Source organism: Monodelphis domestica, chromosome 5, assembly GCF_027887165.1.
Source record: "Monodelphis domestica isolate mMonDom1 chromosome 5, mMonDom1.pri, whole genome shotgun sequence".
NCBI classification, from domain to species: domain Eukaryota; kingdom Metazoa; phylum Chordata; class Mammalia; order Didelphimorphia; family Didelphidae; genus Monodelphis; species Monodelphis domestica.
The window spans coordinates 177,850,067-177,865,944 of NC_077231.1; the positions used below are offsets into that span (position 1 = coordinate 177,850,067).

At 33.5% G+C, this 15,878-nt stretch overlaps 1 protein-coding gene across 9 annotated transcripts in view; it reads right to left on the bottom strand.

Annotated features, from left to right (window-relative positions):
• Positions 1-15,878, bottom strand: part of DOCK4 (dedicator of cytokinesis 4) — a 553,335-nt gene that overhangs the window by 92,684 nt on the left and 444,773 nt on the right. For all 9 annotated transcript variants that reach the window (XM_007504147.3, XM_056799554.1, XM_001366207.5 and 6 more), the window contains 3 exons: positions 11,217-11,292; positions 7,898-7,998; positions 7,291-7,349 (listed from right to left, as the gene is read on the bottom strand). In XM_007504147.3, the coding sequence (XP_007504209.1) occupies positions 7,291-7,349; positions 7,898-7,998; positions 11,217-11,292 (236 nt within the window). The remainder of the gene's footprint in view (positions 1-7,290; positions 7,350-7,897; positions 7,999-11,216; positions 11,293-15,878) is intronic.

Consider the following 15,878-nt stretch of genomic DNA (forward strand, 5'->3'; position numbering starts at 1 on the left):
GGAACAGTGACAAACTGTATAGGATGAAATGCCAAGACATAAATATGTACATATATATATGCATATATATATATATGTATGCATAAATAAATAAATATATAAATTTGTATATATAAAACTAGAGGTAAAAATAGAGGTTAATACTAAGAGAAATGGGAAAAGAAACCTAATGGGGTAAATTTATATGTCATAAAGAAGTGCATGGCAGGAGTGGGGGAGAACACAAGTACACTGGAAGGATAAAGAGGTTGGAGACAGGAAATACTTAATTCTTATATGCATTGAAATTGACTCAAACAGGGAAAAATGATCAAATCCATTGGGGCAGAGAATGGATTTATGACCTATAGAGAAGAAGAAGGGTAACAAATGGACTGGTTAGGAGGGAAGCAATACAAGGGAGGGAAACAGTGGGGGGTAGTTTAAAAAGACTGTAAAGAAAATAAGAGCTAAATAAGAAGGGAGGTGGGTAGAAAGTGAAATAAAATAAGGGTGGGAATTAGGGGAACTGATTAAAAACAAAATATTGGTGTAGAAGGAAATAGAGGAAAAATAAAGGGCAGGGCTAGGAGTGGAAATCAAAATGTTGGGAAATACATAGCTGGTAATCATAACTCTGAATTTGAATGGAATGAACTCACCCATAAAACACAAGCAAATAGCAGAGTGGATTAGAAACCAAAACACTACCATATGTTGTCTACAAGAAACACACATGAGGAAGGTAGACACGCATACAGTAAAGGTAAGCAGATGGAGCAAAATCTATTGGGCATCAACTGAAAAAAAGAAGGCAGGAGTCACAATCATGATATCTGACAAAGCCAAAGTAAAAATAGATCTAGTTAGAAGAGATAGGGAAGGTAATTACATCCCGATAAAAGGCAGTATAAACAATGAGGAAATATCAGTAATCAACATGTATGCACCAAATGGCATAGCATCTACATTTCTAAAAGAGAAACTAGAGGATCTCAAGGATGAAATAGATAGAAAAACTATACTAGTGGGAGACCCGAACTTTCCTCGATCAGAACTAGATAAATCAAACCAAAAAATAAATAAGAAAAGGTAAGAGAAGTGAATTAAGTCTTAGAAAAATTAGAGTTAGTAGATATGTGGAGAGAAATAAATAGGGACAAAAAGGAATACACCTTCTTTTTAGCAACACATGTACAAAGACTGACCATGTACTAGGGCATAAAAACATTGCAAACAAGTGCAAAAGAGAAGAAATAATAAATGCAACCTTCTCAGATCACAATGAAATGAAAATAATAATTAGTAAGGGTGCATGTAGAGGCAAATCAAAAATTAATTGGAAATTAAACAATATGATTCTCCAAAATTGGTTAAAGAACAAATCAGAGAAATAATTAATAATTTCATTGAAGAAAATTACAATGATGAGACATCCTTTCAAAATCTTTGGAATGCAGCCAAAGTAGTACTTAGGGGGAAATTTATATCCTTGAGTTTAAATATTAAATATTAGCAAATTAGGGAGGGTACAGGTCAATGAATTTGGCATGCAAATTAAAAAAACTTGAAAGTGAACAAATTAAAAATCCTCAGATGAAAACTAAATTAGAAATCCTAAAAATCAAAGGAGAAATTAATAAAATTGAAAGTCAAAGAAGTATTGAGTTAATAAATAAGACTAGAAGCTGGAACAAATAAAATAGACAAAGTACTAGTCAATCTAATTTAAAAAAAGGAAAGAAGAAAACCAAATTACAGTATCCTAGATGAAAAGGGAGACCTCACCTCTAATGGAGAGGAAATTAAAGCAATCATTAAAAACTATTATGCCCAATCATATAGAAATAATTGTGGCAATATAGGTGATAGGGATGAATATTTATAAAAATATAAATTGCCTAGATTAACAGAAGAAGAAATAGAATACTTAAATAACCCCATATCAGAAAAAGAAATTGAATAAGCTATCAAAGAACTCCATAAGAAAAAATCCCCAGGACCAGATGGATTAACAAGTGAATTCTATCAAACATATAAAGAACAACTAATCCCAATATTATACAAACTATTTGACAGAATAATCAAAGAAGGAGTTCTACCAAATTCCTTTTATGATACAAATATGGTACTAATTCCAAAGTCAGGCAGGTTAAAGACAGATAAATAAAACTACAGACTAATCTCCTTAATGAACTTAGATGCAAAAATCTTAAATAGACTACTAGCAAAAAGACTCCAGCAAGTGATCATGAGGGTTATTCACTATGACCAGGTAGGAATACCAGGAATATAAGAAAGGTTCAATATTAGGAAAACCACCTACATAATTGACCATATTAACAAGCAAAGCAACAAAACTCACATGATTATCTCAATAGGTGCAGAAAAAGCCACTGACAAAATACAACACTCACTCCTATTGAAAACACTAGGAAAAAAAGCATAGGAATAGAAGGGCCTTTCCTAAAAATAATAAATAGTATATATCTAAAACATCAGCAAACATCATCTGCAATGGGGATAAATGAGAAGTCTTCCCAATAAGATCAGAAACAAAGATGGCCATTATCACCTCTATTATTTAACATTGTACTAGAAACACTAGCAGTAGCAATTAGAGAAGAATAAGAAATTGAAGGTATTAAAATAGGCAATGAGGAGACCAAGCTATCACTCTTTGCAGATGATATGATAGTCTACTTTAAGAATCCTAGAGTATCAACTAAAATCTAGTAGAAATAATCAACAACTTTAGCAGTTACAGGATACAAAATAAACCCACATAAGTCATCAGCATTTCTATATATCTCCAACACAACTCAGCAGCAAGAATTTGAAAGACAAATTCCATTTAAAATCACCCTAGACAATATAAAATACTTAGGAATCTATCTGCCAAGACAAACACAGCAACTATATGAACACAACTACAAAACACTCTCCACACAATTAAAACTAGATCTAAACAATTGGAAAAACATTGATTGCTCATGGGTAGGATGAGCTAACATAATCAAAATGACAATCCTACCCAAACTAATTTACTTATTTTGTGCCAAACCCATCAAACTAGTAAACTGAATTAGAAAAAAAAAAGCATAACAAAGTTCATTTGTAGAAAAAAGATCAAGGATACCCAGGGAAATAATGAAAAAACAAATGTGAAGGAAGGTGGCCTTGCAGTACCAGATCTCAAGTTAGACTATAATGCAGTGGTCATCAGAACAATATGGTACTGGGTAAGAGACAGAAAAGAGGATCAGTAGAATAGACTTGGGGTAAGTGACCTCAGCAAGACAGTCTATGATAAGCTCAAAGATCCCAGCTTTTGGGACAATAATCCACTATTTGATAAAAACTCCTGGGAAAATTGGAATAAAGTATGTGGGAGGGATTGGGTTTGGATCAACATCTCACATCCTACACCAAGATAAACTCAGAATGGGTGAATGACTTGAATATAAAGAAGGAAACTATAAGCAAATTGGGTGAACACAGAATAGCATACATATCAGATCTTTGGGAAAGGAAAGATTTTAAGACCAAGCAAGTCAGAAAAAAATCACAAAATGTAAAATAAATAATTTTGATTACATTAAATTAAAAAGGTTTTGTACAAACAAAACCAATGAAACCAAAATTAGAAGGGAAGAAACATATTGAGGAATAAATCTTCATAACAAAAACCTCAGACAAGTGTCTAATTACTCATTTATAAAGAGCTAAATCAATTGAATAAAAAATCAAGCCATTCCCCAGTTGATAAATGGGCAAGGTACATGAATAGGCAATTTTCAGATAAAGAAATCAAAAATATTAATAAGTACATGAAAAAGTGTTCTAAATCTCTTATAATCAGAGAGATGCAAATCAAAACAACTCCGAAGTATCATCTCACACCTAGAAGATTGGTTAGCATTGGAAAGTAATGAATGCAGGAGGGGATGTGGCAAAGTTGGGACATTAATGCACTGCTAGTGGAGTTGTGAATTGATCCAATCATTCTGGAAGACAATTTGGAACTATGCCGAAAGGGCTTTAAATGACTGTCTGCCCTTTGATCCAGCCATAGCATGGTTGGGTTTATACCCAAAAGAGATAAGGAAAAAAAAAACTTGTACAAAAATATTCATAGCTGCACTCTTTGTGGTGGCAAAAAATTAGAAAATGAGGGAATGCCCTTCAACTGGGGAATGACTGAACAAATTGTGGTATGTGTTGGTGATGAAATACTATTGTGCTCAAAGGAATAATAAAGTGGAGGAATTCCATGGAGACTGGAATAACCTCCAGGAGTGATGCAGAGTGAAAGGAGCAGAACCAGGAGAACTTTGTATACAGAGACTGATATACTGAGGTACAATCGAATGTAAAGGACTTCTCCATTAGTGGCAATGCAGTGACCCTGAACAACCTGGAGGGATCTATGAGAAAAAACACTATCCACATTCAGAGGAAAAACTGTGTGAGTAGAAACACCGAAGAAAAACAACTGCTTGATTACATGGGTCAAGGGGGATATGATTGGGGACATGGACCCTAAATGTTCATCCTAGTGCAAATATCAATGACATGGAAATAAGTTTTGATCAATTACACATATAAAACCCAGTGGAATTGGGTGTTGGCTACGGGAAAGGGTGGGGGTAGGGAAGGAAAGAATATGATTCTTGTAACCAAGGAATAATGTTATAAATTGACTAATTAAATAAAATTTTCAAAAAAAAGAAAAAGAAAAAGAAAACCACAAAGCTACACTAGCATTCACTCTTTTTCTAGTGCCAGGAACCTCTGAGTCCTCTTTGGCATAAGTGTTGAGCTGCAGTAATTTAGCTTCAGAAAACAAATGGCAATGAAGTAAAACTTATTCCATAGACTGCCCTAAGATTTTGTCTGACTACTTTGGAAGCTGTTTCACAGATGTATAAAGCTGGCACTACTGACAAGTACTCATGGTGACATATGCTTTTACTGGAAAATATCTCTTTACTCAAGGTCTGGGAACATCAAACCATGAGTCAGATTCAGCATGGTTCTACCCACAACCAGTTCAACATTTTAGCTGTGCAGAACTCATGGTCATCATTTCATTGAAATATATTCTCTAATGGAAGGCATAAAAAGGATAAGAAAATACCATAAATTTTTAGAGCAGATGATTGAATACATACAGATTCCCTAGTTTCTTGATTATCATACCTCTAGAAGGAATTAATGAATAGATGCAGGATAAAGCATTTACTAGTCATTACTCTTTAAGCACTGTGCTAAGTGATAGAAATCCTAATATAAAAAAACAAAGGCATTCCCTGTCCTCTAGGAGCTTACATTCTAATCAAGAGACAATAATCAGGAGAATATTGGACAGGGAAGAGGGAGACTTTTCTCAGTTTTTCAGGACAACTCTTGACAAGGTTCATGGATTTGTTGAATTGAATAATTACTGAAAAAATCTAGAATTACCCAAACTGTGGAATCTATAGAACATCCCAGTTTCACTGAATAATTCTTTGTGATGAAATATTATTACTATGTATAGGGAGAAAGAAAAAATAAGGGAGTCCACTAATGCAAGGGATACCAATATATACACCATTATGAAATACAGTCCCCATTGTCATATCCTACACTCTCACATAAGAGTGATATTTAAAACTCTTGGGTTGGTTGGTACCTATTACTTCATAAGCAGAAATATGCCTAAATGTGACTCTGTAACATATTCTTGAAGAAAAAAAAAGCTAATAGAGAAAACACTCAATTTTTCATACATCTAATTTAAAGAGATAGCTACTTTAACAAACCACAGGAATCAAATGAGAAAAAATTAGATTTTTAAAATAAATATACATAACTGAAAATAGTGATCAAATTTAATTAGTTATAAGTGTCTAGAGAAGAAAATCTAATGCCAATGAAATTCTAAAACAATTACTCTTCTGAATACTATTTTTTCTAGTGTGGCCAGGTCTGTATCATCAATTTCAGAAATAATATGCCCTATCTGGTGTGGAAGATTAAACAAAATGAAATAACAGTCTCTTAGCAACTGTAGATATTTAAAATCATTTTGTAATATCCTTTAGGTCGTGGCTCAATGCATTAATGTTTTCCAGAATAATGATGCTCCAAGTTTATATTTTATGAGGTTCAAACTATATCAAGTTTGTAGCTTCAATTCAGGGTCCTAATAGAAACCTAGCAGTTATACAGGTTAGAAAATCAACAGAAATAAAGGACTTATTTTCTTGGAACAACTTGTGATTTTGTATTTATTTTCAGTTAATTATAAAAATATAAAAATGATTGTATTTTCCAGGACCTATCTAGGTATTCCAGCAATCAGAAATTTTGATTGTGATTCAAAGATGGCCCTTAAGAAAAGTCTTGAAATTTAGGATATACTATTTCATGGTGAGAAATGCTCTAAATTATTATATTAGGTTGATGGAGACATAGAGACTCTAGAATGGCAGAGAACTCTGTATGTTACTACTTACATGGTTACTGCCTAGGGCAAGCAGGATCAAACTGTGTTGAGGAAAGCTACATTAAAATACAGGGAGACTATCTCAGTTGAGTGAGTGCTGGACTTGGAATCTAAAAGACCTGGATTTGAATCCTACCTATGACACTTGCCAACTGTGTGACCTTGGGCAAGTCACTTAACCTTTCTTAGCCTCAATTTCCTTGCTTGAAAAAAAGAGCATAATAATACCATATCCAAAGGCTGCTGTAAATATTAAATTAGTAACATGTAAAGTAGCTTGCAAACCTAAGGTCCTAGCTACTTATTATTACTTATTATTCATAATCATCATCAATATTAATTATTGCTCCCCATCCCCATCTGGACTTCACCATTGTCATCCCAGGAGATTTTTTATATAAATAATTTGAAGTCAGGTACATTGTGATGCGAGCATTAGATAAGGGGTGGCCAGAAGCTATATGAGAGAGCTAGGACAGATGAATGATATGGAACAAAACCAGCAGAGGATTATAAAATGAAAGAACAGTGTTATAGAGGATTTCTAATGGCTGGAAGCATATCACCTGAATGTTAGTGCCCCACAGCAAAAGACTCCATCTTTGTTATACCTCTAATAAATTTTTTCCCAAAAAGACTGCAGAAAAATTAATTGTAATTCTCATCAAATTGAAGAATTTCTGTGAATACTTCCACCTGTTTTCTTCCAGAATTTGTCTTTTGGATATTACCTTTTCTCATTCTTCAGTGTCAATATAATTACAGGTATATTTATCATCTGTACAATGAAAATGATTTATACATATATTTATACATACCTAAATTTTGCCACATGCTGAAGATTTCACAACCCATGGTTACCCGCATATCACCATATCTGAAAAATGAATAAATATGAGATTAAAAAAGTCTCAGAAATAATGGAACACTGAGAAGTAATTTTATGATCTTAAATTATTCTGAATTAGATGATATATTCCTACAAACTGATGTTAGAATATATTCAATATATTTTCATATCTCCCAATCAATGAACACATACAGTTTTTAAGGATTTGTGTCATATTCTGAACTTCAGAACTTTCAGAAACATTGAAATTATTCAGTATCATATGCAAGAAAACCAACATCATTGAAATTTAAAGATGAATTTGCTTCTTACTTTCTCTTTTATTTCCCACTTTACTCCTCCATAGTTCACCAGAGAATCACAAGACTTGGAAGAGACATCAGAAGCCATTTGTCTCATGTATATTTGACAAAGAATCCTACTTTTATCCTAAAACTCAATGATTCCCCCTACCCCTACTTAAAGGGACAAAAAGCTATTGAGTTCATTTAGAGCATTCATGGATTTACTGTGATTTGAAGAATAAACTCTATAATAGCTCAATATTTTTTATTTTATCTAATATTCGTACTTACTTTTCCAGAACTTTTTTCTTTTTGGAAGGTGTGAACATCTCCAACTGCAAACACAACTGGTTTATGAAAATGACAGCGAGGTAAAAGTAGGAATCCCAGATCTAAAGGAAGAATAAGGAATGTAAATGTTGAAATATCTTTTTGAAAATGCTACCTACAATTCATGTTATATCTGATTTAATATGTAGCAATTGTCCAATTATTTATATATCATTACATTTATTATAGAATATTTTCAAGGCAATTGAGACTCCAGAAAGATGAATTCATTCTAACTTAATTTTGGAATGGACTTATGAAAATGGTATAAAAATACCATTTTGAAATTGCTTTTCTTAAGTGGTAAAATGACATGAAGAAAAAATTCCACAAAGAATAACAAATCATATTAAGAATGTACCAAATTACCACAAAAAACTCACACAAAGAAAATTAGAAAAGGCAATAATAGATGGAAAAAGCCAAGATTGCAGGCATTGAACAATCTGGACAGCTACTTTAAGACATTATTGTTGGAACGGTTGATGAGTCTGAGTATTGCAGAAAGAAATTTGGAATTATGTTAAACAAAGTGATCCCTTTGATCCAGGGATCCTATTACACATATCCTGCAAAGTGTAAAAAAGACTGAAAGGTCACGGGTACATGAAAATATTCATAGCATTTCTTTTTCATGGTAGCAAAGCATTAGAAACAAAGTAGATGTTCATCAGTTAGGGAATGGCTAAACAAAATGTGGCACATGAATACAATGGTATTTATGGTCTTAAAAAAAAGATAGCATTCAGAAGCATGAGAATAGTTACATGAACTGATACAGAGTGTAGTAAGCAGAACCAGGAAAACAATCTACATAACTTACTATAAAAAGGTAAACAAAACCTCAAACTGAACAGTGTAAAATTGTCATTTATTTAATTTTTTGTGAAACCTTTTGTTTTTATACAACCTATAATTTCCAATATATCTCTTCTCTCTCCCAAATAACCAATCTTATAAGACAGAAAAAAACACCCAGCAAAGAGAGCCAATACTTCGGTGAAGCTAAACATTATATGTAGTATTTTATACCCATAATTCTCCGCTTTGGGAAAGAAAAGTAAGCACATCATACTGCTTTTTAGGGTCCAAGTTTGGTGATAACAGTTTTGCATCAATTTCTGTTATTATGTTATTTTTTATGTTTATATTTTGTGTAATAACTACATATAAATTTCCTGGTTATTCTTATTTTAGTCTTTATTAGGTTTATTATGTATTCCCATGCTTCTATGTATTTATCATATTTGTTATTTTTTAAATAACAAATGTAATTTCATTATGAGGTAACTGGGTAGCTCTGTGAATAGAACATTTGGCCTAGAATCAGGAAGACTTGAGTTTAAATACAGACTCAGACACTTAGTAGCTCTGTGGCCTTGGGCAAGTCATTTAACATCGGTTTGCCTTAATTCACTGGAGAAGGACATGGCAAACTCTTCTGGTATATTTGCCAAGAAAACCTTATGGACAATACTGGCTTGTTATAGTCAAGAGGATCATTAAAAATTGCAACATAACTGAACAACATCAACAAATTTCATCATATTTATATAATGCAATTTGTTTAGCCATTCCTCAATCAATAAGCAATTGATTCCAGTTCTTTGCTACTTCAATAAGTGATAATATGAACATTTTGGAATATTTCTTTTTGTCTTTGACATCTTTGAGGGTATATACTTAGCAGTAGAAACTCTGGGTTGAAGAATATGAATATTTTGATTACTTTTTTATCATAACCTCCAGTCACATTCCATAATGACTAGATCAATACAAACGTCAACTGGCTTGGTAAATATAATGACCAAGCTTGGCCTCAAAGAAGATAAGAAAACACAGCTCCCATCATTTCTTCAGAAGTAAGTGACTATACGAGTGGAATATACATATACTGGCAGACATGGTTGTTATGTTAGTTTTGCCAACTGATTTTTATTGCCTTTCTTTAAAAATCTCTGTTATAAGTAATATCATTTCTCCCTATGCCTAGGGAAAATGAATGAGGTCAATTCTAAAATGAAGGTAATATAAAAAGAAAGATATCAATAAAGATAAAAAGAAAATGCTAATATTCAAAATTACAACATCCATAAATATTTACTGTCCATAGGTTAATATTTTGGGTATGGAATTTCACATACTAAAAGTAGGAAGAAAAATAAAACCTTAGCACAGTGTCAGAAATTAAGTGGGGACCTGAAGGTGGCTCGACTCATCTGGGTGTTCATATTTCAGAATTATAAAATGTTAGACCTTTGAAATATTTTGAAGAAACTGAAAATATGAAAGATGATATAATTTGCCTAAAGTCACATGGATGGTAAGGAATGAAGATGATATTCAAACTTAGGGCTTCTTAGACCAATGCTCTTTCCTTTATACTCCTTCTTCAATTCTTTTATTGCTAATTTGTCTTGTATAAAATTGCATTTTCTAAGTTCTCATGCACTTCTACACAAATCAGACTAGCTTTTGAGAATATAAAGAAATTGTGACAGTATGCCTCCTCTGACCAAAGTTTCATTCATCTTGAATAAGAAATGTGAAAGGTTATGGGTCTCATCCTTTTTTAAACCTTTCTTCATCAAATCCTATTAACATAATAATATTGCGAATCCTTTAAAAACATTATTCTAGGTTTCTATTCCCAAGATTCAGAAGACAAGAGAGAGTAGCCTTGAAACCTGTGGTAATACTTCTTAAAACTAATGGAAAGTTGCTATGTTCCTTCTGTTGGATTTTGTTTCCCAAGTTTTTTTTTTTGTTTGTTTTGTTTTGTTTTAAGGTTTAGTTTCCCTGTCTCTGGAAACTGAATGCACAGGTGCTACTTATGTGTCAAGTTCTACTACTACTGGTCTTTGGAGCTCTGATTTGCTCCATTTCTAATCTGGGTTAGTTTATTCTACTTTAGTAGCCCCTGCCTGCATGGAGCGTACCATATTAATGCCAAACTTGGTGCAGATAACCGAACAGTATAACCCATAGCAACTAAGATATATAGATCTGAATGGAATCTTTAATCTCTTCTCCTACTAGCTGGGATTCCAGAACCTGGCCACTCAAGCAGGTTAAAAGTTTTTAATTGCAGGACTAAATTGTTAAAGGAAAAAAAAACCTTGAAAAACTTTAGTTAGAGCTAATATAATATTTGAGATTAGCTAAAAGCAGTAGAATATATTAATTTTAGTAGCATACAAAAGAAGAAATATAACATCAGGTAACTTCCTTGAGTATAAGACCTTCAAAATTCAAAACAATCATTTAAATAGCCACTTACCTTATAATCAAAGTTTTCATTTAAGAAATTCTTACGAAGGGCATCTGAGAGGTACAAAACTGTTGTAATGATGACACTGGTAATTAAAAGAAAAGAGCACATTAAGAAGATAAATGACTTTTTCAAGGGCTTGTGTTTTTTATTTTATTTTAAATTCAATTCCAAGCTATTTCCTTCCTTCCTCTCCACCTACTGAGAAAGCAAGGGAAAAAATCACATCACAAATCTATAATCATTCAAAATAAATTCCACCTTTCAATTTTGTCATATCTGATCTTTATGATCTGTAAACCTCAAATTTCCTTAGACTTATAATTGTTGAAAATTTCACCATTGGGATATTTCATACTTGGAAAATTTCTTACTGATAGTCTATTGGAATGGGAACTCCATTGGCATGGGAGGTTCCTTCTCTTCCCTTCTTAAGATTACTTTAGGACAGAAACCCTTTGCTGAACAATGGAAAGGACTTTGACCTATGCTTAAGCATAGAACAGGAATTTCTTTGAGTCTTGATTGATTTTAGAATTGATACAATGGAGATACTTGGAATAAATCTCCACCCTATTCAGTCCTAATAGGATTGAGTAAGGGCTGCAGCCTAGATCAAAATTTAATTATTCCAATCTCTACCATACTCAAGTTAACAGGATTTAGAAAGGGCTGTAGCAAAGGAGTATAGATTTAATCATTTGAAAATATGACCTTCAACAGACATGTGCAAAAGCCAGAAACCTCTGGGCGGTCCTGGGTTAAGCAAGAGCCTCCATTGACAGGGAAATTGATGAAGAGTGATTGGTAGATGTGAGGACTGAGGGGAGGCAACTTGGATGGTGTCCTTAAAGATAGGAGGGTCTGGAGACTGGGGGGGGTTGAGTTTTTGGTCGGTGTGGTTCCTGGGCTCTGGGGAAGCTTGCTCTGAAGGAAGCTGAAGGTGGGGGCCTCTGAGACTGTTTCTCCATTTTGGACACGTGAGTAATAGGGACTGATCTCTTTTCTTTGCCCCAGCTATCTAAGGGCTTGGGCCTTTTGGCCCAGCCTAAACAGAAGGGGTATTTAAGCCCTATTCCCTTCTCTCCCCTTTCTCTCTCTATATATATCTCTAATTCCTTTCTTGTTCCTATTGTAATTAAACTCCAAAAAAGGCTGACGGCTGACTTGAGTTTTTCAATTAGGAATTACATAGCTGATTCCTTGGCGACCTTAAATTAATATATATCAGTCTTTTAAAGTGATTCCCTTGTAACAGATCCCACATGGTGTTTTCTTGGTAAAGTTGCTGGAGGCGTTAGCCATTTCCCTCTCTCCTTTGACTCAGCAATATTATGAGTATTCCTGCATTCCAAAGGGACAAAAAAAAAACAAACCCAAAGCAAAAACAAAAATATCTGTACAAAAATATGTGTAGCAGCTTTTTATTTGTGGCCATAAATTATTGGAAATTGAGGGGATGATCACCAACTGGGGAATGGCAGAACAGATTGTAGTATATAATTGTGATATACTATTGTGCTATAGAAAAAACTTGAAAAGGATTACATTAACTGCAGCAAAATGAAATGAACAGAACCAGTAAAACATTGTACACAGGAACACAGCAATATCAAAAGATGATTAGTTGAATGAATTAACTATTCTAAGCAATACAATGATCTGAGACAATTCCAGAGGACTTATAATGAAAAATACTATGCCTCTGAAGAGAAAGACCTGATAGAGTTTAAATGCAGTTCAAAGAATAATTGTTTAAACTTTACTTTTTTTCTAGGATTGTTCCTTTCACAATAAAAATGGGAGATATGTCTTGCCTAGTTTCACATGTTCAACTTTTATCAAATTACTTGCCTTCTCAATGATGGGGGGAGGGGAAACAATATGGGGAGAATTTGGAATTCGAAATTATAACAAGGGTTCAAAATTGATTTTACATGTAATTGGAAAAAATAAAATGCTAAAAAAAATGTCGGTTGCTATTTAATTACTGAAAGAATTACATTTGTATATTATCCTCAAAACCACCCAAAGAATAATGCTTTCATGGATACATACAGTTTACATGACCCCACAAGAAAATGTCTACTAGAGATAGATTAGGCAATTGAGGTGGTCAAGCAAGAGGTCTTCCTCAATCAAACAACCGGTCTGAGAAAGTGTCATCCAAAAACTTGAGCATGTGTGAGATTTAACAGCAGAATGTTATAATTAATCACTTATTATTAGAAATGCAGAAAACTAAGTATAAAATAAATTTAAATGATTTCTTCAGATAAAATTTAATAATTTAAATAATTATACATGAATTGATTTTTAAAAAAGATCAAACTATTTATATTTCTGTATTTATTAAAGCTTAAAACTGCATTGAGACTTTTAGGATACATTTCTCTCTTAGCTGGCAGATGAGCGAATATCTATGTGTTGTTAAGAAACCAGCAAAATTAGCTCATCATTTTTGGTGCATGATTACCATAAAGCTGTTTAATGTTTTTACGTCTGCTCATTCCCCCTGCTATCTGAGTGATATCTTTAGAATGTGACATTTTTCTAGTTTGTGTGCACACTTACAGGTAAATTATTGGGCTAAAGTAAAGAGGTTAGAATGACTGCAGTAAGCAGGAACAAAAAGCCTAAATGAGTGATAGAAGCCTCTCTTTTATCTTGTTTGAAGATATAATCATAGAGCGTGAGAGGGGGAATAAAGTCCAAAGAGGCTAGAAAGATAGGTTGGGGACAGCAGGTGTAAGACTTCCAAAACTAATCACTGAAGTTTCTGTCATAACCTAGAGGCAATAGGAAGTCACTGGAGTTGATTAAGTAGAGGAATAACATCATCAGATTTGTGCTTAAGGAAAATTATTTTGGCAGCAGTGTAGAAGATGGCCTGCACTAGGAAAGGATGTGATTAATTAGGAGGCTGATGCAATAATCTACATGAGAAGTGATGAGAGCCTGAACTAATATGGTATCTTTGTGAGGAGAGAGAAAGGAGAAGATCTGAAATGACATTATTTGGCACCTAAATGGATGTGTAGAATAAGGAAAAGTGAGGAAACCAGGATAATTCTGAGGTTATGAACTTGGGAGACTGGAAGGGTGATGGTGCCATTGACAGAACTAGGGAAATTTGGAAGAAGGGAGGGTAGTTTGAAATAGATGTTTTGAAGGAAATAGAATCAATTTAGTTTGGGATATGTTAAGTTTAAGTTGTCTAACAGATATAGATGCAATCTACTCAAGAATTTGGGAGGGGAGAATATCATATTTACATATGGAAAGGTTTGGTGTTGGAAAGCAAAAGAACCATCTCTATATTTTTTGGTCAGAAATTGGGGGAAAGAAAGATAGAATAAAGATAGAGTCAAGGAGTTTTAAGATGAATTAGAGAAAATGGAGCTCAGGTTGAATGGCCAGCATTTTTTTCCATTTTGTAAGAGAGAAAGATCCTCAGCTGAGAGAGATGATATAGTGAAAGATGTGAGAAGCTTGAGGAGTGAAGAGAAGATTTGGAACAGATTCCTGAGGCAAGGAATCATTTATGGAAAACTAAAAGGACAGCCTGGCTGCAATTACATTCCAGTTGAAGTTATTTAACATAAATTTGAAATATATCCATTCAGCACCATTGTAAAACATACTTTCAGAAGTTCAGAAGCTCTGGAGGGATGGAAGAGGTAGACAGTGTGGGAATCCAGGACTAAGCTTCAGAAAGAGAAGATCAGGCTAGACAAGAGGTATCCTATTTAAGAGTAAAACTCAGGAAACAATTAAAATGGATAACTATTGGGTTAAGGATAGAAAGGGAAGAAAGTGAAATCAAAGAAGATTTAATGAGCTAAGAAAGTAATAAAGAGTAAATGGTTTAGGTGAGGCATGGGTAGAGATAATAGGTTATCTTCAAATAAGGGAATGTCAGAGTTTCTAATTAAGGAAGGAGGAACACTTGTGAGTAATGGCATTCGACTGTAAATTCTTCAAGGGCACGGGTTCTCTTGTGCCTCTTTTTGTATCCCCAACCCTTACAGTACCTGGCATATACTAGATGCCTAATACATGTTTTCACTAGAGAGATGAGGAGTGACCTGGAGTGGCTGTGACACAAATCACTTAATTTCTTCGAGCCTTAGGAAACTAAGAAGGCACTGAGGGCACTAGTAGAAGGAGCTTCCTCATCTGGAACTTCCCAATACCAATAAGGTTGCAAGCATAGTCCCTACCATCATCCCTACATACTATAAAAGGCAGTATTCTATAGATGCTGAGAAGTGTTAATGATTAATAAAATCATAACAGTTCCCAATTATATATAAGTAGATGCCTTTTAGGGTACTTAGGTACAGTAACTTATGTGCAATAAACAAAAAATATATTTTTTTAATTCTCTATTAACAAAGATAGAATCCTTCTAACAAAATCTTGTAAAAAATTCTCACATTTCTAAGTGTGGAGAAAGAAACATAGAATTCATATCTATTTTGATAGATTGAAATTAGCTATCACTAATAGAATTTTTCCATGTCTTCTGTTTAATAAGGAGGAGAAATACATTTTCATAACACACCTGAGCTTTAAGACAAAGCTTATTTTTTGTTATAAAACTAAATCTCTGTTTGTTCTCAACAACCACCTTCTTCCAATGTTAATAAAACACAACTGGCCTGGGAT